The sequence below is a fragment of the Lepisma saccharinum genome, chromosome 20, assembly GCF_977018435.1.
Source record: "Lepisma saccharinum chromosome 20, izLepSacc3.1, whole genome shotgun sequence".
Classification (NCBI taxonomy): domain Eukaryota; kingdom Metazoa; phylum Arthropoda; class Insecta; order Zygentoma; family Lepismatidae; genus Lepisma; species Lepisma saccharinum.
Genome location: NC_139248.1, coordinates 1,110,406 through 1,134,630, shown reverse-complemented (window position 1 = coordinate 1,134,630; position 24,225 = coordinate 1,110,406). Strand labels below are relative to the sequence as shown.

General features: G+C 38.9%; 1 protein-coding gene across 1 annotated transcript in view; it reads right to left on the bottom strand.

The window, feature by feature from the left end:
- LOC146003616 (suppressor of lurcher protein 1-like) overlaps positions 1–24,225 on the bottom strand; it is a 445,888-nt gene that overhangs the window by 137,030 nt on the left and 284,633 nt on the right. The window contains exons 6-7 of the mRNA XM_083141931.1: positions 11,973–12,129; positions 9,179–9,238 (exon numbers count right to left, since the gene is read on the bottom strand). Coding sequence (XP_082998057.1) covers positions 9,179–9,238; positions 11,973–12,129 — 217 coding nt within the window. The remainder of the gene's footprint in view (positions 1–9,178; positions 9,239–11,972; positions 12,130–24,225) is intronic.

Sequence of the window (24,225 nt, the reverse complement as noted above, 5' to 3'; positions counted from 1 at the left end):
TCTGTCAAAACTTCTCTTCTTATTAGCCTTGTCATCAGAATCTGTATTATCACCGGGCAAAGATAAACTTTTATTCTTTTCGCTCGAATACAAATCAATAGTCCTTAATTTCTGCGTCAGTTGCTTAAGATCTGTAATGTTATGGCAGCCCACATTCTTTGAAATTGACTCAGGTAGCTGTTTCAAAATCATCCGTATTACTTCAACTTTGTTTGGAGTTTCCACAAGGTTACAATAAGCAGAGTACGTTTTTAAAGCGTATGCTTCCAATGACAAACCTGAAGCTGGGTTGTATTTTCTTGATCGTAACAATGTCAACTGACTTTCTAATAACTCATTAGATGCAAACTGATCAAGAAATTTATGTACAAAGTCCTCATAAGAAATGAAACTCTTCTTTTCACTGTTGAACCAGTAAGCGCCTACATTATAAAAACACTTACGAATTATACATAATTTATACTTGGGAGGAACACCAATTATGTTTAACATTGTAGTTAGTTGTTCGATAAATTCTCTAGCAGACTGTTTTGAAACATCTCCTCCAAAACGTGGCAATTGACTGAGTTCACTAACTCGTGAAAATCTATTAGAGCATGTATCAGACTGATTATAAGAATTCCATGTAGAATCATTATTCAGCCACATCGGGTTATAAGTACAGTTTGTTCTAGTACAAGGACTATGATTTACATTTAAGTCATCAGGAAACTGATCATGGATTAAGGAATGACATGTACTTTGACGCTGGCAACCACATACTGAAGTTTCAAGACCTGTGAAATTGTCTTTATTATCACAAGCAACATAAGTTCTAGAAGGTATGGAATTTCTGTTAGATGTAGAACAAATTTGCTTTGATGTGTCTGTAGCACATAAAGAACTAGGTGCATTATTTTCAGTATCACAAGTATGTACGTGCTTATTATCATACAGTAAAGAGTTGTTCAACGAAGAAAGACATGAATGGTTATTGAGTGAACATGTACAATGGATTTTGTCAACAGTAGGATTGCTATTACTAAATTCAGTATTATCTAAAACACAATGCCGCAATGCATATGTATTCTTGCCTTGTGAAGTGGAAGCTTTAGCAAATTTATTTCTACTTTTATTGTGAGCAGATTTGCCCTTGCACAATTTGGTTACATTTTCCTTTATAGAATTCACTTCAGCATCAGATGTATCATAACCAGAAGAACCTGTATGAAATGTTTCGCATTTATTGTGTTCACTAAAAACAACATGCTTTATTTTAGAATTTAATCTTGTATCAGTTTGGCATGCTATGTGCCTATGTTCATTAGTAAGTGCATCAACATTACTTAGTTCTTTATCTGGTTGTAGAACGTCTCTAACCATACTAGTACAAATAACATCACTTTGCTCTAAGTTAATGCATTTCTCATTTAAATCCTTAAGCATAGAATCAAATTCTTGCAACTTTACCTGCGTAGTATTCATATTTGCTTGTAGTGTACTTATAGAAGTTTTATGTTGGCACAACTGGTTTGATACGTGTTGTTTTAACTCATAATCATTATGGTCTAGTTTTGATTCAAGATCACTGACTTTCGAATTTAATAAAGTTACTTCATCATTTATACGTTCATTTAGTAACCTACTAGCTGATTGACAAGAATCAGAAACCTGCTGCAACTTATTTTCTACATGTTGGAGTCCTTCGTTTAGTTTTTCAGTACTTTGCTGCAACCTAACCAATTTTGTGCCCCAAATTTCACAGTTTGTTTGTAAACTTTCGCGCAGCGTTTCAGCGTTCTGATCAAGTCTATCTTGTAACCTATTCTCCAAAGCTTCAGTGTTCTGAAGTAACCTATTCTCCAGCGTTTCGGTATTCTGGAGCAACTTCTCTTGCAACCTATTCTCCAGAGCTTCAGTATTCTGAAGTAACCTATTTTCCAGAGTTTCGGTATTCTGGAGCAACTTCTCTTGCAACCTATTCTCCAGAGCTTCAGTATTCTGAAGTAACCTATTTTCCAGAGCTTCAGTGTTCTGAAGTAATCTGTTCTCCAGCGTTTCGGTATTCTGGAGCAACTTGTCTTGCAACCTATTCTCATGTTGGGCCAAACTCAAGTGAAAAGCAGATAAAATTTGGTCAATATTGGGATTTACTGTATCCAAGTATGATTTTAGAGTGAATGGATTGCATTCTGGATTGCATGCCTTACAGTAATAGTCTTCTTTCATAGAGCTGAAGATTACCCAGTGAATAACTGTAAGACCCCTACAATTTACGTGTTCCCATTTCTTGCATGACATGCATTCAATCATGCGAGTGTCAGAAAATCTGTCCTTACAACACAGTAAATCCTCCATTTGCTTACCAGAATTGTCCTCTTCGTTGCTTACTTCAGCAACATCACTGAGATCCGGTTTAAGGCACACGCTACTTCGAAGCACGTAAGGCACTTCTCTTTTCTTCATTGTAGCATTATCAGTTCAGTTCTTATCAACTTACAATTTTCGAATCCTGGCTCTAGGTCGCCAATTTATTGCAACTGTTCCCGGTGTGGAGCAGTGTCTTGCAATATTTTAAAATAAAAATAACTTTTCAAATGTTACTTAACAAAATTAGTATATTAACCAATTTCTACGGTCACTATAGTAACGAATAACAAACAAAATAACATCAAAATTGAACAGAGTAGCACAACAGAATTTTCTTCATTCTTTTCAGATTATGCTCACAACTAAATAACAAAATATAATTGTAAAAATGTCTTTGAATTAAAGAACTGTTGCAATACTATTATATATTTTACTATTATAAATTATAATTACAGTAATTTTGATCTAAATTAATAATAATGATGATAAAAATTAAGATTATAATAATAACACTAATTAAAATATGTTAATATTTTAATAATTTAATTGACAAGTTGGATTGTGTTTAACACCATCACTGGAGTCAATTGGCTATTTGCCGATCATTAATGCCGATATCTCTGAATTAATAACTGAAGTGCGCAGCTGTGAGAATGACAGTATAGCTCGACCACAAGGAAAAAAACCTTTCGTCAAAAGCGTTCGCGCATCTTCCCTGCCGTTATCGGTGCTCGGTGCAGTGTTGCCAGGTCAGACTTGAAACAATCGGGAGATTGTTCCTTGGGAAACCAGAAGATCTGCTACAAAATCCGATGATCTAATAGTAGCGGATGAACGACATTCTCGGGGGCAGGGGGCGGCATAGGCGTGCGCACTGGGGAGGGGTGCAAGGGGACGTCCGCAGATTTTTTCCAGCGAGGGGGAAACAATATATTTTTATCAGGCGGGTAAACGAGGCATATTACTCCGTTATAATGTTGCCCTTTCAGAAAACGCCACTTGAGTTTGAAATTATCACGTTCCGACATCCCTATTATAATAATGGATGTAAATTACTCTGACTGAAATCAACTCATACATCTGAAATAATAGGTAGATAGTTTTATTTCAAATTTCGTTTTCCAGAAGGGGAGGGGGGTGGCGACCATCCTTGCACTTCCTTCTGGACGTCCATGCCGCTATATAATTTTGTAGAAAATTAAGTATTTAAGTATAGAATAGTACATTAAGGATAGAAAATTAAGTATTTTCAAGCCGATGAAAGTTGGAAGCAACTACGGAGGAGGGGGTGCATTATTTCCTTTGTAATTGAACTATGCTGCTTCGTTCTCTACCAAATTTCTTGTTATTAACACTCACATCCTTTATTCGTCAGTTATGCTGCCTCTATGTTGCTGCATTCAATATATATACATTATAATATATATATATATACATTATAATATATATATATATATATATATATATATATATATATATATATGAAATGGATGAAGTGACACAGACACAGTGAAACGTCCTTGCCTTGCGAGGTAGAAACACTGACTTCGTAGCATGAGCAAATTATTTTATACATGTGTATGTGTGTGTGTGTGTGTATATATATATGACACACACACACATGTATAAAATAATTTGCTCATGCTACGAAGTCAGTGTTTCTACCTCGCAAGGCAAGGACGTTTCACTGTCTGTGTCACTTCATTCATTTCATCAGTTTTTCATTCATCCATATTGTCGTACTTACCCGTAGAGGCACAAAAGTGACGTAAAATAACTAAAATAGAAATAGATTTTCGGGTGGGATAAAATACAACCATCTAAAAATAGTAATGTAGTAATAGTAATAAAATAATAATAATGTCCTAGCACAATTGAGTATCGTCTAGCATAATTTCACAGTTCAAACAACACTTTTCATGGCTAATCTCCCCTCCATGTTCAAGTAAGATGAGCAGGAAACGTGTTTATTAAGGAATTCTCCCGAGAAATCAATAGGTCTGGCAACACTGAAATTGGCCGCGCCGAAGGCTCCTTTCCCTTGTTCTTTTCCCCACCCACAATCGCAATGAGGTTCTGCGCAGGTTTCTTTCCTTGTGGTTCCACTATAGCAGTCCAAGGACAGTGTAAGAGTTTATTGAGGAACGTGGGAAAGTGGTACAATGCCTCTAAAGTGCGATTTACCTGAATCAATCGCGTGGGGAGCCATAGGAAGAATGGAAGCTGGACAGACAACGAGATGTATCTGTAGCCCTTGGAGTGTCAGGTACCTCTTGATAAGAACCGGTTTGAACAGACGACAAAATGCAACGAAGCTATAACATGCCATTCTTACAGCAATAGGGAGCAGATGTCATCTCAAACTATATGCAATCGCCTTCTTAAAGATGGCCTCTACATATAGACTTATGGTGTGTGTTGCATCACCGTACAGCTTTCAATCCGTAGAAACTTGGCTGAGGAACATCGCAATTAGGGCAACAATGAATGGAGTTGAGCGGTGTTCTCCGATGAGTCGCGATTCAGCACCTTGCCTTACAATAGATGTGCCGTGCCTAATCTGAAGAGAATGTGGAACACGCTATAACCCTGTTTTTGTTAAGGAAACATTGTAAAATGGAGGCGGTGGACTGATGGTGTGGATTGGAATCAAAATTGTGGCACTTACGGAAATCCACGTCATCCAAAATTCCAGTTTGACGGCCCTTAGATATGGGAACGAGAGCCTCAGACCTCTTGCCATGCCGTGCGCAGATGCAATAGGCGATCGTTTCCTTTTCATCGGCGATAATGCTCGTCTTCACAGAGTTCTGTTGGTGCACAACGTGCCAGAGGACGAGGGAATGGAGTGGCCACCGTGATTACTGAACTTAAATCGCATAGAGAATGTCTGGGATGCACTTGGCAGACGCATTCTTGGTAGGATGACACCTCCCTCAACTCTTCCAGAGCGGAAATTGCTCAAAGTGAAGAGTGGCGAGGAATCCTCCAAGCTCTCATCGATCATCTCATCGAGTCCATGCCACACAGATGTGCTGCGGTGTTGGCCGTTCGAGATAATCCACCATACTAGGGGTGAGTTACTGCTGTGACTATGCCCATTTCTTAGCTGTTCTATTGGTACACACATTGCTCTATAGTGACGCACATCATGTGAGCATTGGTTCAAGCGACTGTAGGGTCTTCCTGTTACCTGTCCTAATCCATATTCTACTGTATCTGTTCTCTGAATGTTCTTTCAGTTGCATAAACATCGGCTGTACATGGTTTTTGTCTACTTCTTTCTGTTCCTCTATTGCTCCAAGAAGAAGGCGGTGGATATTTATGGCAGGTCAATTATCAGACAAGACACCATTTGGTCGAATTATTGTGACACCACAGAATCGGAATCTTGAAATGGGCTTTCTCTTAGAACCATTATCATGGGCTTCAGAGACATACTTGCAGAAAAATGTTATTCCCCCTGAGGAAATATCTGAAAATTCAGCCACGGCGATTGGTGGTATGGCTCTTATTCAGAGAGTAAAAGAAGAGGAGTCAGACTTTGTTGAAGTCTATCAGCCTTGTCAATTGCTTTCCAGAAGGAAATACTAGTCCAAGAATCGATGTTTGTTTGATACGTCTATGAAGAACACCGAAATGAAAATCAGATGGAAAGAATTCGAGCATCAGTCACAGAGCATCTGATCTTCCCAGATTGTCAGAAAGCGAAGGAAATTCCTAAGTCACGTAATGAATAAAACAACTCTAATTGCATTTCTTGTTAACGAATGTAGGAAACCAGAGCATTTTGTAAATCATTTGAATAAAACACTTCTCCAATTGTGGAGATAAATGATGGAACATCACATCTGAAGGGAGCCCAAAGTGCTCAATCTCAGCAGTAAACATGAAGAAGATATGGTAATTTGTTGGTGAATACTGCCGTTGCTAATGAGGGTTACGAAGTGGTAATGAGAGGCTCAGATGACACAGATGTGTGTATTGTGTGTTTGAGATTCCATGAAAGAATCATGGTTAAATTCTTTCTGAAATATAGTACTAAAATACCCATGGGTTCTTGACATTAAGAACATAGCTTCAATTCTTATTAAAAATGTTTGCGAGATATGATAAGTCTCCATGTGCACTTGCAGGAAAATGAAAAGTAAGTTGCGTCCTTCCTGCCAACAGACAAACACAGGAAATATTTTCGCACCCTCGGAGATGAATGGGATCTTAATGAAATAGTAATGGGCAAACTTAGTTCTCGTGCTTACTGTATTGTGTGAATGACATGACATGTCGTCTATTCTGTGTAAAGAAGGGTGAGATAGACATTTATAAACTTTCAAGAAACATGCTTAACGTGCGATTATCAATCCGCTATAAGCAAGAGATGTCTTCTGAATGATCCACGTACACCTAGACTAAGTGGAAGAAGGTGGACATTGAAAAAAAACACGATGGAGCAGAGAAGCTGGTAATGGATTGGATAGAATGGCAGCCAGCATCTTAAACTCTGTTAGATCTACATAGCTTGCAACTCCATTAGAAACTCTCCCCGATGGTGCAGTGGTAGCATCACCGCCTTGTAATGAAGGGTTCCCAGGTTCCATACTCGGTAGAGGCACATAGTGGTTCGGATCCGACTTTAAACTGTAGGTCCAGTCCCAATTAGGATTACTGTGCATAACGTGGACTTGAAACACCAAATCAATCAACCAACCAAATCCATTAGAAACTACAAACTGCGTCTTCTGCCTAAATAACATCAGTTGCAATAACAAGTGCAGACTACCCACATGTGAAAATCAATGAGTGATGACACCTATTCAGAAGATGATGATGATGATGAATGTAAATACTAAAATTTTTGTTTATGTTAAATTATAACATACATGCATATTTAAGATTTAGCCACTATTATTATTGAAAATTGTAAGTACAACTTATGCATTTAATCTATGTCAGTATATAAGCAATATAATAAAGTTTTATTATTATTATTACCAAGGATTACATTAATATTATTACACTTAATAGTTATATTTTTTTATAAAATAATATTGAATTTAATAAGCCTGATGAAATTAAATTTATTTAGTCAAATATTGTGATCAATTTATATGCTTTTTATAATAAATATGAAAAGCCATTATTTTTCGGCTATGGTTACTAATTAAATAATATTACATAAAAAGCAAAGAGTTATGGGATGCTATCACACATTTTCCAGCTCCAGGCATCCAGACCTTGCAAAAAAAATCATCTGAGAACCCATCCCCCCGAGTGGTACCGATTGCCTAATTTTGAGGTCCTGGCTCACGGACTAATGTGAAGTAACGAGATTTCATGTGAAAATGTGATCTGCGCATGCGCTCAGAATGATCTAGAAATCGTCAGTGTGAAGATAACATTATATTAAGTGGAGGATCAATTAAGCAGGCACTAAGAATCAAGGAGAGCACCTGCCACTGCCCCCCACCCCCTGGCGTCGTCGCTGGAACTTTTCAATCTGGCCTTTCTTTGCCCCGGAGGAGGAAGAAAATGTGGATTGAGCTAAGTCAACAATGGAAGTCGTCTGGTGACCGGGTACTTCCCTTTGGAATGGAGCCAACGGGGAGGAAGTTGTTTTCTGACTTCCGGGCGGACTTTACACGCACGCGTTCTCTCTCTCTCTCTCTCTCTCTATCTAAATCTGTCAGAGAGAGAGAGAGAGAGAGAGAGAGAGAGAGAGAGAGAGAGAGAGAGGGAGGGAGAGAGAGAGAGAGAGAGAGAGAAGGGGAGGGAGAAAATAGAGATTGTGTGTATTTCTACCACACTGTCTGTGCATACTCTTTCTCCCTCTTTTTGTATTTGTGTGCGTGCTTCTCCTATTTTTGCTTTATCTCTTTCCTTCTCTCTCTCTCTATCTCCTTCACTCTCTGTGCGTATCTCATTTTCCTGGTTCACTCATTCTCTCTCCGCTCTCCCTTTATTTGTGTGTTTGCGCGTATGAGAAAGAGAGAGAGAGAGAGAGAGAGAGAGAGAGAGAGAGAGAGAGAGAGAGAGAGAGAGAGAGAGAGAGAGAGAGAGTTGTTTCTCCCATTCTCGTTGCCACATCCACACTCTCTTTCTCTTTCTGTACTTGTTTATCCACCATTCTGTTTAACTATTTCCATTTCTCCCAGATTTCCTTTTTCTCTCTTTCTTCCGTTCTTTTAGTTTCATCTTTCCTAGCCGGTCTCCGTGGCGGAGTGGTTATCACGACGCGCTACGACGCCAGGTGTCCTGGTTTCGAATCGTAGCCTGGGCATGGATGTTGTTTGTGACTGTCCCTTCATCGATTAACCAAAAGTGGCAGAAATTCGAAGTAAAGCAAACGAAATCAATGCAATCAATTCTTCGCTCCTTCTGTCCCTCTCACCCCCTGCTTTCATATCTATCTTTCCTCTCCACTCTCTGTTTCTGCGCGTGCCTCTGTATGTACTTATATGCACGCACTAGCGTACGCAGGTTTTTTCCGGAGGAGGCTGGACTTGCAAACGTGCATAGCTGTGTTATTTCAAATTCATAATTAATAATTCGTATTTCATAATATTTCGTAATTAAGATTTTCAATACAAAATACACAATTTAAAATACAAAAATGGTAATCGGGGCCATTTTAAGGTGGGTGTACCACTTTGCTTCTTCCCGAGTCCTTCAAAAGTTTGAATTGAATTCCATTCCATCCTAGCGAAACAAGAAACTCCATTCAAAACACTGTAGCGTGACTCGTTACGCAATGTTGCCATATAGACAATTAAATCACCATGGATAAAGAAATAGATCAAGCTTAAATTAAAAGTAAAAGCATCTCCCTTACCTTAAATCTCCTTTCTGTAAGGACACTTCTTCGAATATGATTCGTATTCTTTCCTTCAATCTGTAATAGAATAATAATAATACAATATTGTTTATTGATTATAAAAATTTACATCTGTGATAAGTCACCGGCCGAATACTATGTTGTCGTATATTCCTCTGCACTAACTTTCCAGGACGTGTTGATTTCAATGCAGTACAGGATTTGCGCAAACATATTATAATTCACACCACTTGACAGCTAAGTACGTCGCTTCGGAACGTGACGCATTAGTATGTACGAAAGTCGATTATGTCATCAACTCGTTTCCGGCGAGATGTATAGGTACGACAACACAGCATTCAGCCTGCGAAATGTGCTAGTTAGGATGTGTAAATTATGCTCTTAGGAATGCAGGAAAACGAAACCTAGTTAGTCAAAAACTAACTTAACCTAGTTATTTGTTACAAAGATTGTAGTTAAACTTTTGTCCAGATACGTGTCTTATGACTAGACCTCGGATGCTTATGTAATATCAAAGTACAAAATATGTACATAAATATGTAACAATAAGTGATAAAATATGTACCTAAATCTGTATTATTAAAAGGATATGTAGTATGAAAGAATATGTAATACTATTATTAATAATAAAGACTCCAAGCAATTTCAAGAATTCTGCAAGATATTTATTTAATTTGAACATATTCAACATAATTTTAAGGACATAAGTTCTTCAAATTAAAAATTGTATCAAATTTATAAAATTAAAAAAGCACAGCAACGTGTACATATTTAAGAAACCAATTTTCTCAATCATAAATTTTCATATCGCAAATGATTGTAGAAAATGTAAATATGTAAGATAGCTCTTTGTAACTTTGAAAACAAATTGTAAAAAAATAGCATCCACAGAAAGAACAATCGAATTAATATACGTAGCTACTTTTGTACTTTATGTACAAGGAAACATATTGTGTACAGTAGCTTTCTTGTCCACCGATGCCACGTTTCTGGGTGATTTACCTAAACCTGAAAGCGAGACGAAGATATGCAACCAGCATCTTTCGAAAAATAACAGTCCTCGTATTTTTATTTATTTATTTATCTATTATTTTTTTTTTGTCGTCAGCCTGTCTTTCGACTTGGCAGTCTATTTTAGGTGACCGTAAGCACTATGCATCTTTCTCATTGATTAGAAAATATGACATCACATGAGCTACACATTTTCTTCACTGTGTTTCAGAGATCAAAAATGTGGGGAAAATGGTCAAGATAGAAAGAAATCCCGAAATATGTTGTTTTATGTAAAGTAAATTTGCAAATATGTAAAATATGTAATATCCTGGCAAACATGTAAAAATAGGTAACATAATACTTATGCAAAATCATATCAGTTATATAATTCGTTGACATTTTCCTGTTCAAGGCATGTATCTAGAAAGGAATAGAATATGTAATTACATACAAACGGAGCTCTTCTTATGACAAACATTTCTTACAGTTTAGGGTTAAATGTATCGCACAGAAATATCTGATTCACTGTATGTTAAGAATAACAACTTGTAACCCGAAGTGTCGCATATGGGAAAGGTAAAGCAAGGTAGGACCAAGGGTCACTGGTTCCTTCACAATATGTGGCAATGTTGACTAGTCCAATGTTCCCCCTCCGTGCAGATGAGAACAGGCAGTTGTCACCCCTGAACTTTACAACTTATATTGATGTAATTTTTTTTATCGTATGTTAATTGGGACCCATAGAGACTCGCTTTCCCTGGAGAAATGAAAATTTGTCAACTTACTTTTCCTTCCTTCGATTTGTTTGTTATCTCTTTTTTGTTTTCAGTTTTCCTGTATTTTCTTTCTAGCTTTTGACTTGTTACTTCGTGCTTACTTCCTCTCTTCTTCTTCTTCTTCATTCTTGGTCTATGACTTCCTTTCTGTTTTTGCCTGTTTTCTTTCTTGCGCACACACACTCACACATACAATATATATATATACATATTATTATTATTATTGAGATTTTATTGGGGTGTCTTTCTCAACATACTCCAATAACAATCTCTTTCAAAAGAGTGCACCCTGGATTGCATTGTTGCAAACTAACAAGGCTCTGCCGTCTGGACTCTTATCCAGCATAACCCTTTCTTTGTGGGATTCGTTTTGTGTGCTGTCCATGTGTGTTTGTGATTGTCCTTTCGTCAATTTCATCTCGTCACCATTTATCCTCATCTCCGCGATTAACCAAAAGAAGGAAGAAAATCCAAGTGAAATAAACAAAATAATATAAATTTGCATATGTTTCTTATTATTTTCTCTCTTTCACATACACTCCCTTCCCACGCCCTATCCATCTGTTCCGCATATTTTCTTTCACTTAGTTACTCTACCCTCTCTGTATTTCTTAGCCTTCCTCCCTCTCTCTCACTCACTCTTTCTGTCTTGCAGCATAGACACTCTCTTGTTTATTTCTCTCCTTCCAATTTCTCTCTCCCCTCTCTCTGTTTGCATCTTTTTCTTCACTTATTCTCCATTACTATTATCTCTCTTTGTGAATCCTTCTTTCTCTGTGCTCTGTCATTTCACTTCTTCTCTTCCGTATCTCTTATTGTCTTCCTCTCTTAAAAGGCCCCTTTCTTCAAATGACACGTATACCCCCACGTAAGGACATAACTTTTCCAATTTGACTCCTTGCACAAACCTTTCTGCAGACGTGAACACGACCATCATAGACGTGGCAACAGCGCAACCTCTGCCAGCCGCCTCTTTTCGCGTTCCCTACAGTAGTCAACGCTAGAGAATACCGAAAGCTTACCGAGCGTGGAATTTGTAGGCACACTTGATATTCCTGGGGTAGGTGGAGGGGTAGCGAGGGGAGTAGAAATGGCCCTGAGCCAGCGAGTGGTTGCTGCTGATGAACTGGTAGTCGCACGACGTCCGAGGCAGCTTCTGCCCGTCCGTCTGGAAGATTCCTGCAACGAAATAAGCCACTATTAAGCCTTGTTTCCATGTTTAATAAAGCGCAATAAATGCTGACCAATGACAACACACCGTGAACGTGACGTTTCAATCTAATACCAAGGTCTTCGTCAGACTCTGAACCAAATGCAAATGAAATAAAAGTGCAAACAGGAAGATACTATACTATGTAAAAGTGCCCCTAAATTCCAACTTAAAAAATTAAATGCAATGCTGTAACTTTACCATATCTTGTGAGAGAACAATATAAAATTGTCATAAAGATTCAAGTATTATACCTAATTAAGTTAGAAGCTATTTTACATATTGTTCATTTATTTTAACTTTTTGATTGACTTTTGTTTTCTATTGTGTCCCACCCATGCCGCCAGAAAAACAATTAATTTCTCCTTTAAGTGTTGTATTTTCCCCTCAACTCCACTAGAATATTCAAAGGTCAATTACCTTCTCTCTTTGTCCTAAATAATTTAGTTTTCATAATTTGAAAATTCACAGAAATTAAAATAAATTTGTTATTAAGTCAGTAGGCAGTGTTTTGTCTGACCCACCAGTAACACATAATTGTTCGCTTATAGCTAAAAATGTGGGAAAGTATTTTAAGGGTAGTTAAGTTTAATCAACAGTGTAAAGTTTCATATTTCATTGCACCGAAACTGTAAGAAAAATGTTGCTTGACTATCACTAGAATACTTATTCTAATATAAAAAATATAGTCCGCGTGCCCCACCCCATATATATATAGGCAAAAATGGTGACAAACTATTGCTATTTGGAGACAAGCTAATATGAAATTTTAAGTTTGATTTTGTGATGACTGAGTGAAAGTATTTATATAAAGACAAGTTATTTAAGAATGTATTTGAAATTAATATGTAGAAATTTACATTAAAAATGTCTATTTATGTATATAAGATGTATGCTTGGAATACAAGCCAATGAAATTTATTAATGATGATGAATCATGTTCTCGTTATACAGAACTTTGCTACAAGTGAATTTAATGTTAATATGATTCTAATAATTTGCCATGTTATGTGTTGTATATTGGAATATTTTTGTGTTTTACTTTAAAAGAGAAAAAACTTTTCCCTGGTTTTAGATTTTCCTGCAGTTTAGTTTTTTTTTTTTTTACTTTAGCCTTCTGAAAAACGTAAAATCGAGGTTTCACTGTATTATCTTATGCGCCGACTGCACTGCTAGGCTGCATACAAGCAGGCAGAAGCTTGTGGCCGAATCATATTTATAAGAAATACACCTGGCAGATCCAATCAAAGTTTGCGCGTTAGTTTCACGCATGGGGATATGTATTGTCCAAAGGGAAACGCTGTAATCAACCGAATTGAAATTCTGGACTCGCTTGATCTTCAAAATTTTTCTTTGGAAAGAACAACTTTTTAGTGGACTCAAATGTAGACTTCAACAGACAATGTACACTTTGAATATTAAACCCTCAATTTCCATTTATTATTGCATGTCCTCACCTTCGTTACAGTCCCGCGTTTGAACTCTCCCTGTATTGCAGAACTTTCGGCTAATCAAATTTTCCCAAGCTATTGTTGGGGGTTCCTGCCCAGAATACGCCCCTCCGAACGAAGCCGCGGTTACATATCTCCCGACGAGGAGTTCAACATGCAAATTGCCACCCGGGACACTAAGTGAAGATGGCCGCATCTTCTCTCTTCACAAGAAGGTGTCTACTTGCGTAATTGGGTTTTCGCAAGTGGGTCCGACGAATTGTCCCTGAGTTGAGAGACATGGACTTTCAAGTGGGACTATGTTTTAGTACTGGTACCGCATATTAATCACATGGGTGACCACAGAGGGACTTATGCCTGTGGTCATACTGCGAGCTGCGACTATTGAACGGTTGACTTTTAGCCCAGGCATGAGTGAACTTTTAGCGAACCTAATGTTTCAGTCAATTCTTTGAGCTAATTCATTTTTAGTTTCGGATATTTTCGTACAAAGCTAATTAATTGAACATTATTTCTGTTACTATCAACATAATAAGTGCATTGCTTTTTTATAGTTTAAAAGGTCCTCCCTTCCCGATGGCGCAGTGGTAGCGTCGTCGCCTTGAAATCAATTGGTGCCGGGTTCGATACCTGGTGGAGGCACATAGAGGTTCGAATCCCACTTTAAAACTGTAGGTCCAGTCCCGATTAGCCTTACTGTGCATAAAGTGGACTTAAAACAATAATTCAAACACTCAATCAATTATAGTTTAAAATTAATCATATCAATTTCCTGGGGGAATATCCTGTAACTTTTCTGTAGAAATAAGCAACACAGTACCATACCAAGTGGGGCTTCGGATCCTGACTGTGCTATACGCATTCATTGGCTATACACAGGGACGACGCTAAGAGTGGGTGCGGGTGGGCAACCGCCCACTAAGCAATACCTCTGCTAACCCGATTGCCCACCCAAACAAGCTTGAAAAAAATATCTATGCTCCACGCAAGTATTCAATAAATAAGTGTATTCTTATTTTGAATTCATGTATGCTTTTATTGTGAATGTTGTTGACATTTGAAATGTTCAAATTATCATTTTGTAATAAGCTTTTCTGTCCTTTTGTGCTGAAATAATTTACCGAGTAAGGTTACGAAAATCACAATAAAAAATTGCTGATGCTCAAACACCTCCTTTCAACTTGTAAATTTGATTCGACGCTTTTAAACTTACAATTGTGATCCAGTCAACACACCCAGGATTAGAAGCAGTGCAATATCAGCCAATGAGCTGAGTCATTGCGCTGAGTTAAAGGAAATGACACAAACAAGCTAACAGGGAAAGCTACACTTATGATTTTGGTTAGCATATCACACTGCGAAATAGAGGTTTCACGTTAGAACCCTGGGTAAGGCACATATCTATCATTATGTCTATCCCATCCATTACATCCTCACCATTCTAAGTTATCGCTGTGATTAAACTAAAATAAAATAGACGTAAAATAAGCGTACAAATAAAGAAAGATTACTGCAAATAAGCATGAGAAACACAATGCTCTCGCGTTATTCCAATGATATTGAGTGTAGTTCCAGCTTCTAGTGAGGGCAAAACTCACAGATAGAACTACAGGATTACAAAATTTAGAAAATTCGAATCTTCCAGCTTTGTAATATTTACTTCTTTCAACGTGAACTAAATGTCCCAACTAATAAATCACTTATATTCTTTAACAGTATTTACAAAACATTAAGGGAAAAATTACAAGTTTTGCAACCAGGTGCGTAACCTCAGACGCTCTACAGTTAGGACACCTTGCCCTTTGAAGACGCTGTCCTTCGGCTAGTCTATTAGACCCTGCACTTTGGATAATACTACCCAGAACTTGTCATTTGGCCACGCTGTCATTTGGAGACTTTGCCTTTGGCGACGTTGCACTTCAACTACAGCGACTTTGTCCTTTGGAGACTTTGGCCTTTGGCGACGCTGCACTTCGGCTAATACTACCCAGACCTTATCCTTTGGTGGCCCTGTCTCTTGGAGACTTTGGCCTTTGGCGACGCTGCACTTCGGCCAGTACTAAACAGATCTTGTCCAATGGCGACACTGTCTTTTGGAAACATTGGCCTTTGGCGAAGCTTCACCTTCGCCAGTACTACCCAGACTTTAACATTTGTTGACGCGGTCCTTTGTTGACCTTTACTTTGGCGACGCTGTCCTTTGGAGACTTTGGCCTTTGGTGACGCTGCACTTCGGCTAATACTACCCAGGTCTTGTCCTTTGGCGACACTATCCTTTGGAGACTATGGTCATTGGTAACCCTGCACTTTGACCAGTGCTATACAGAACATGTCCCTTGGCCATGGTGACCTTGCCTTTTTGCGAAGTTGTACTTTAGAGACCATGGCCTCCTTGCGACGCTGCACTTCGGCCAGTACTATCAGAATTTGTACTTTTACTACGTTGCCTTTGGAAACTTGGCCGTTTGGCGATACTACACTTTCACCAATACTACACAGAACATGCCGTTTGGCCACGCTGTTCTTTGGTGACCTTGCCCTTTGGCGAAGCTGTACTTTGGAGACCATGGCCTCTTTGCGAGGATGCACTTCGGCCAGTACTACCCAGATCTTGTACTTTTGCGAAGCTGTACTTTGAAGACTATTGCGTTTGGCGACACTGCACTTTGGCCAGTACTACACAGAACATGTCCGTTGGCCACGCTGTTCTTCGGTGACCTTGCCCTTTGACGATTCTGTACTTTCGACTAATTGCGACGCTGCACTTCGGCCAGTATTACCAGAACTTGTACTTTTGCGACGCTGTTCTTTGAAGACTATTGCGTTTGGCGACACTGCACTTTGGCCAGTACTACACAGAACATGTCCTTTGGCCACGCTGTTCTTCGGTGACCCTGCCCTTTGGTGATGCTGTACTTTGGAGACTTTGGCATTTGGCGACGCTGCACTTCGGCCAGTACTAAGCAGACCTTGTCCCCTGGCGACGCTGTCTTTTGGAAACTTTGACCTCTGACGAAACTGCACTTGAGCCAGTTCCACCTAGACTTTAACATTTGTTGATGCGGTTCTTGTGTCTTCCCTTTGGGGACGCTGTCCTTTAAATACTTTGGCCTTTGGCAACGCTGCACTTCGGCTAATACTACCCAGACATTGTCCTTTGGCTACGCTGTCCTTTGGAGACTTTGGCGATTGGAGACACTGCACTTTGACCAGTACTACACACAACATGTCCCTTGGCCAAGCTGACCTTGCCTTTTTGCGAAGTTGTACTTTAGGGACCATGGCCTTCTTCCGACGCTGCATTTCGGCCAGTACTATCAGAACTTGTACTTTTACTACGTTGTCCTTTGGAGACTTTGGCGTTTGACGACACTGCACTTTGGCCAGTACTACACAGAACATGTCCTTTGGCCACGCTCTTCTTCGGTGACCTTGCCATTTGGCGAAGCTGTACTTTGGAGACCATGGCCTCCTTGCGAGGCTTCACTTCGGCCAGTACTACCCAGACCTTGCACTTTTGCGACGTTGTACTTTGGAGACTTTGGCGTTTGGCGACACTGCACTTTGACAAGTACTACACAGAATTGTACTTTGCGACGCTGTTCTTCGGAGACTTTGGCGTTTGGCGACATTGCACCTTGACCAGTACTGCACAGAACATGTCCTTTGGCCACGCTGTTCTTGGGTTAAATTGCCCTTTGGTGATGCTGTACTTTGGAGACTTTGGCATTTGGCGACACTGCACTTTGACCAGTACTACACAGAACATGTCCTTTGGCCACGCTGTTCTTCAGTGACCTTGCCCTTTGGCGATGCTGTACTTTGGAGACCATGGCCTCCTTGCGACCTTGTACATTTGCGACTCTGTTCTTTGGAGACTTTGTCCTTCGAGGACACTGCACTTCGGCCAGTAGTAATCAGATCTTGTCCTCTGGCGAAGCTGTTCTTTCCAGACTTTTGGATTTGACGACGCTGCACTTCGGCCAGTACTAGACAGACCTTGTTCTCTGGCGACGCTGCCTTTTGGATTCCTTGGCCTCTGGCGACGCTGCACTTCTGTCAGTAATACCCAGACCCTGTACTTTTGCGACGCTGTTCTTTGGAGACTTTGGCGTTTGGCGACATTGCACTTTGACCAGTACTACAAAGAACATGTCATTTGGCCACGCTGTCCTTCGATGACCTTGTTCTTTGGCGATGCTGTTATGAGACGTCACGACAGTGGTGAGGTCACCAAAAAACCCAAAGGCGTCTTGTAAAACCCCAACTCTAAACAATAAACTCCCAAAACTTGACATCTCCAAAAAATTTACTTTCTATGGATTTCTTTTACGTCTCACTCGATAGTGCTAACAGCACAGACTGGAGGGTTACAGATTCCCAGGAAACCCAAATAAAAGCAATTATTCAAACCAAAACAAAAATGAAAGAATTATCTCCTTGATAAATACAATGATCAACTGCTTAATATTCAAAATAGGTAAATGTCAGATAGAAGCCCAAATATTTATGCACAAACTGACTGAGTTTTGTGGGTTTTAGAAGAGAGCATTTAAATTCCCCCTCCACAACCAATCGTACGTATGATCACAAATAAACAAAAAGATTCTACACGAACGTATGAAATTGGTGTTTCCCCTTGATGATTATGCAATCAGAGATACTCTGTTTCATTTGTCAATGACCACAGAAGAAGTCATAGTAATTATTCTTCAAATAACTGAGTCCGAAACGAAGACAACTTTAAGGAAGCCCCTGACAATTACTAACACCCTGTGTATGCCCTATCCCTCCTGGACGGTTATGCAGTTCGACAGACATTTATTTATGCAAACTTATTTAGTTGTTGTACCCCATCTGCACATGTAAATCGCCCTCCTGTAAGAAAATGTATCATTAATGCACAAAGTATAAATGGAGACTATTTAGTTTTCATACGTCACAGGATGGATAAATGGAACACAAGTGTACACATAGTATATGTTTATTTAAAAAAAATGAAATAACAGAAGTTACCGCTGGATTATTACCTAAAGAAACTTATTTCCATTGAGCATCAAAAGAACTTGTTTAAGTCATTAACCTCATACTTTTCTAGCTATCATTGAATTCTTGTGCACTCGAGTGTACCTAAGTAAGTAAACCACTAAGGAAAGAGACCTACCATCAGGCTTAACCTTAGGATAATATACAAAGTTTATGATATGTGCATACAATAGCAATCATACCCAATTACTTGTTTAATCTCTTTACCTTCTAGAGGCACTTTTGTACATGAGTGTACCGAAAAAAAATTAAATGTACACTTTTGTTCGTTTGAGTTAAAGATCAGCTTCGGAGCCGATCGAGTATGGCAGTACAGCCGTAGTAAAGGTTCGGGAAAACAGCACTCTGCAGTGTTGCTTACCACTAAAGTTTTTCACCGGATGAAGGGAATTTTCTGACTTTCCGAGTGAAATGAAACGGTCACAAGATAAGCCTTGCATTTTAATTATTAATGCAATCCAGTGTTCAATTTTACAAGAGAATGGCGGGAAAAATTTCTGGAAAATATGTTCGAGATACTCAGTATCCAATAACTAATCCAAAAAATCCTGCCTCAATCCCTGCGCAAAGAACACCCACGCTCTGGTAGGAATTCCAATCCGAGTCCTCTTGGTGAACGTTGACGTTGCTGTTGCGTTAAGCTAGGGAAAGAGGTAATGGAACCACTCCCCTCTGTTTTCAAATGAATATAGGCTTTTCCCCAAGCGCAGGGATTGGAGCATTTGTGTTATGGGATTACTGAGTATCTCGAACATATTTTCCAGAATTTTATCCCGCCATTCTCTTGTAAAATTAGACACTGGATTGCATTAATAATTAAAATGCAAGGCTTTCCTGTGACCGTTTATTTTCACTCGGCAAGTCAGAAAATTCCCTTCATCTGGTGAAAAACTTTAGTAGTAAGCAACACTGTAGAGAGCTGCTTTCCTGAACCTTTACTTCGGCTGTACTACCACATTCGATAAGCTCCGAACCTGATCTTTAACTCAAACGAGTGTGCCACTTTCTGTGAACAGAAGTGTACAACGACCATGGCATCACAGGTGATACTTCGCTGAGTGACGCGCTAGGAAGAAGACGTCTCGCGCGCGAGCTCTGTCTTTGTTCGTTCAAACCGAGTTGGAACGAATGTTTCGTGTGTCCAAATGTACCGGGAGTTAGTGCGGTGTGTGTCTTTTGTTTTTGGTGTTGTGTGGAGATCTGGAAGCCAGCTCTCCAGGAAGCCGTAAGTATTGAGCTTTTATACACAATTTGCTTCATGAGAACTATCCTCCGAGTTTTCCCACGCGGTGACTTTTCGGAACAGTCAGCAAACCGTCGACACCACAATGGAAATAAACTTTGAACTTATAATCGCAGACAATATATTTCAGTAAAATTACACACCTGTTTAGTGAAAACAATCCCGAATGTCCCAAGAAGGGGAATCAAATCGGAAAATCCCCACACAGAATAAAACAAGAGAAAATGATACCCCATCCTTCAAATTGGCGGTCCGGTCTCCGATCGGTCTGGACTCCACTCACAAACAGCAGTAGTTAAAAGACTGCGCTCCCAGGAAACATTAGAGGACCCAAGAAAGAAGAGAAACCAGCAGATAGGGGGCGGCCCCCAGTCCTTCCCCACCCCTCGTATTTACAAGGGCAAAGGGAAAGGAATTTGATACAATGAACCCCATAATGGAAAATATTCCAGATACTGCGGATATATAGAGCTTGGACTCTTCATTAAACTGTCACTAGAGCTAAACCTGATGATAACCAAAGACAGGAACATCGCATCAGAGAATAAGACATCTATTCTGGAAATAGTTGCTAAAATGGCTCAGGTACAAGTAGTGGGATTGATGATAGGATGAGGACAACTTACAAGTGTAGAAAAGAAGAGGCTATTTGATTGAACAATTCGATTTGCTTACACTTAAAACAAAGCCAAGAGGGGCCTATACCCCAATTTTTCAGGTGTGATATGCTCTGAATTTTAAGAAATTCTGAATTTCTAGTGTAGAAAAGATGAGGGCTCAACAGATAGATTTACCCAGGGGCTTATACCCTAATTCTTCAGGTATGGAGGTTCGGGTTTAAGTCCTCATAAAATGTGAAGCCTCCCCTGATGGCAAAATGATAATATTATTGTCTTGTAAACAAGGGACTCGGGGTTCGAGTCCTGATAAAATATTTAAGATTGAAAACATGTGGCAAAATAATATGTCCACAAGTGAGATTTTGAGAATAATTACTGCTCGTTGATAGCCCCCAGATCTGAAACCCTCCTCCCTCCTCTGCTCAGACAGATTCGGCCATGTGTGTAAAAGCTATATCTGTGTGATTGTTGTTTATAAACTTGTCAAAAATATGGCTTTTTTGATATTATTTTTGGCCATATTTCTATGCTCTACAATTCTATTGCTTGGGGTAAGCAATTATAGCTCGGAAAAATGCATGAATTGATATTAATCTATCAAAAGACTAATGTTTTGCCTCCATGTCCTGCCGGCACGCAAGAGATAAAATCTACATGCTAGAACAGAACATTAATGGATTTTTCTGTGCGATTCACTGAAGGGGCCATTAATCTTTCTGTGCGTGTAACATGTCTGCAACATGTAAAGTGCAACAAAGATTATTGAGATAAAAATACATATTTTCACACAGTGGCAATGAACTGCCCCTCTTCATGTTGAAAGCAATTCTGTTCTGATAATATAAGACTAGGCAAAGACTTGGAAAATATTATGACAGAAACAAAATCCAATTTTGTCTGTATCAAGGTTTTCAGAACCTAGTAAAATGTGGGCATATTCTATTTGGAGACGTGTTAATATTGTGGCCTTGTAATCAGAGGCTTTGGGTTCGAGTTCTGTATAAGATTGAAATACATACAACTGCCCACACATAAGATATTCACTGCTAGCTGATATACAGTTGAGGTTTGTGTGTTCTACAACAGGATAATAGAGCAAATATCTTCTAGAATTGCTCTGTGACCCTCTCATTTCTTACATCATAAACATATGATTTTTCTCCTATGAGAATAACACTACATATGGTGTCATCAGGTAATGCCTCATGGAATTCACAGATAATTTTAATGTTTGTCCTGTCATTCACCACAACCTGTTTCCTTTTTGAAGTGTTAATTACAAACATGGGTCTCTGTGCTTTGAATTCATCTGGTGTGTAATACATGTCAGTATTGCCTGTAGTGACACGTTTGAAGGAAGAAAAGGCCTCATATAATTTGAGGAAATCATTCTTGGACATGTCTAAATTGTAATTTTCTCTGGGAAAGACCTCATTTCTGCCATTTTTAAGATATATGTTTTTGATGTTGCAGTTATCAAATTTACTTGAATTTTTTTCCTGATTGTTATATCTTCCAGTCTGAAACAGTACCACTACAAAATCAGGCATGTCAAATTGTATGCTGGAGAATGAATTTGTAGCATCAAACTCATAATATGTACCAGATGCAGGCTTCTGTACGCATTGATATGTATAAAATTGCAGAGGAACCTGTGGATTTTTTATTATATCAGCTTTGTATTTAAGAGCATAACTGGCCTCGTACTCAACAACAGGGATTCTTAACTCCATAGTCTGAATAATGCATTTGCCTGCATCTGGTAGGGTATTGGGCAGAGCTTCCCCTGTAGAGTTTATTGCACTGTACCTCATCAAAGCATTATTATCATTTGCAGCTCTTCTAAATGTGATTCTTAACCCACCCTTCCACATAATTTCTTTGTAATCTGAGAAGAATCCTGGCAACAGGCGCATCGGGAACAGCACAGTGTGGTTCTTAGATAATATCTTATCACCAGCCTCAAATCCGCCTATTTTGTAGTATGAAGCCTCGGTTTTGGATAATTTTAATGTGGCCAAAGCTGTGGAGGTAATGCCAGGATAATCCACTCTGTTTATAACAACGCCATGCTTTCTGATCTCAATTTCAGAGAATAGATGTGGCACAAAATTATCTACAAGTCTTATATTTGAATTTGCCGGATAATCTGTACCATCGAGCTTTACAACATCAAATTTGATGTATAGATCTGCTCTGTGGGGGTGTATAAATCCATCCCTTACATCAAGATCAACCTCAATCTCTGTGTTGGGTTGATTTAAATTTGCAAATGTCCTCCTGTTTGGAGGGAATGATTGTAGCTCATAACTCTCAATATTTTCCATTTTCTTCTTGTATGTATTTTTATTTAAATGTTAATCTCTATGATAGCAGTTGTTGTGGCTCCAGCAAAATCAACTAATTCTTCTTTTTCATTAGTGACCATCAATTCAATATAATCTATTCTGTTGTGACACACAGGAAAATATAATGTTGGGGATGGATTGTAGATAATAGGCTCCATGAATTCAGAATTAGGTTTGAATGTTGCAATGATCCCAGTTTGTTTGTGAGTGCCTATACCATTTGATTTGGTGATCATACCCTCAGCCACATTACAGTGAATATTCAGAGTCTCTATGGCTAAGAATTTAGGTATATTCATAGCAGTGTGTTTGATGCCTGGTTCAAGTTTTGTGTTGTTCTCAAAGCCTAACAGCTCTCCTATGGTACCCAGATCCACTGTTTCTGTAGCAGATACAATCTCTACTCTGTGAGTGACAGAATTTTGACTTAACACTACACCTCTGGGTAATTGAGCATTTAAAGTGGATAGATTATATTGCCCTGGAGTGATGACAATTTTTTCATCCCCTACTGCAATTTTGTTGTTGTGGTGTGTAATATTAGGGATCAAGTACATGCCATAAAATGCTCTGAGAGCTATTGTTTTGGGATACACTATGTCATCATGCAATTTGAGTTTCAATATTGAATTTTGGCTGGTGAGATGAAATACCCCCATGATGTTTCAGATACCACAAGGCTTTTTGAAAATCTTCAATTGATGGTTTATTTATTTGAGACATGTATCTAAGAACAAACAAACACAAATGTCCGCAATTAACATCTCTGAAGTTTTGAACACGGGCATTATTGTAATAAAGATTAGCTGAATTTAAATATTTTATTAAATTTTCAGGTGGAACACCTCCAAATGAATCAAACACAAATGCCTCATTTTTTAAATATTTAAGATACCAAATCCAGTGAGTGCCTTGATTTTTGTACTCATCCAAATTAGCAATGCCACACTCTTTGTTGAGTGGTTGTTCTGGCAAAGAATCAGACATGTACACACCTCTAAAATGTTTGATGCCCAGTGGCTTGATTAAAGCTTCAATATCTTGGTTTGTAAGCGGCTCTTGTTTTTTTTAAACTTATTCATGGCTCTCTTAACACCTTTGCCTTGTTTCTCCATGGCCAGGTTATGGCGCCTATGCTCATCTAATTCTGCCCTATTTTTCTTGGCATCTATTACTGTTTTTGCTATGGCGGCTGATCCCCCGGCCAAGCTCCCCACAGCCCCGAGAGCAGCTAAGATGGCAGGGATGGTAAATATGAATCCCCCCACATGTGATTTTTTTCTTGATTGCTGTAATTTTTTTAATTGGGGGGTACTAAGTAATAATTTCATACCATGCCCTTTTGCAAGACAAGAAT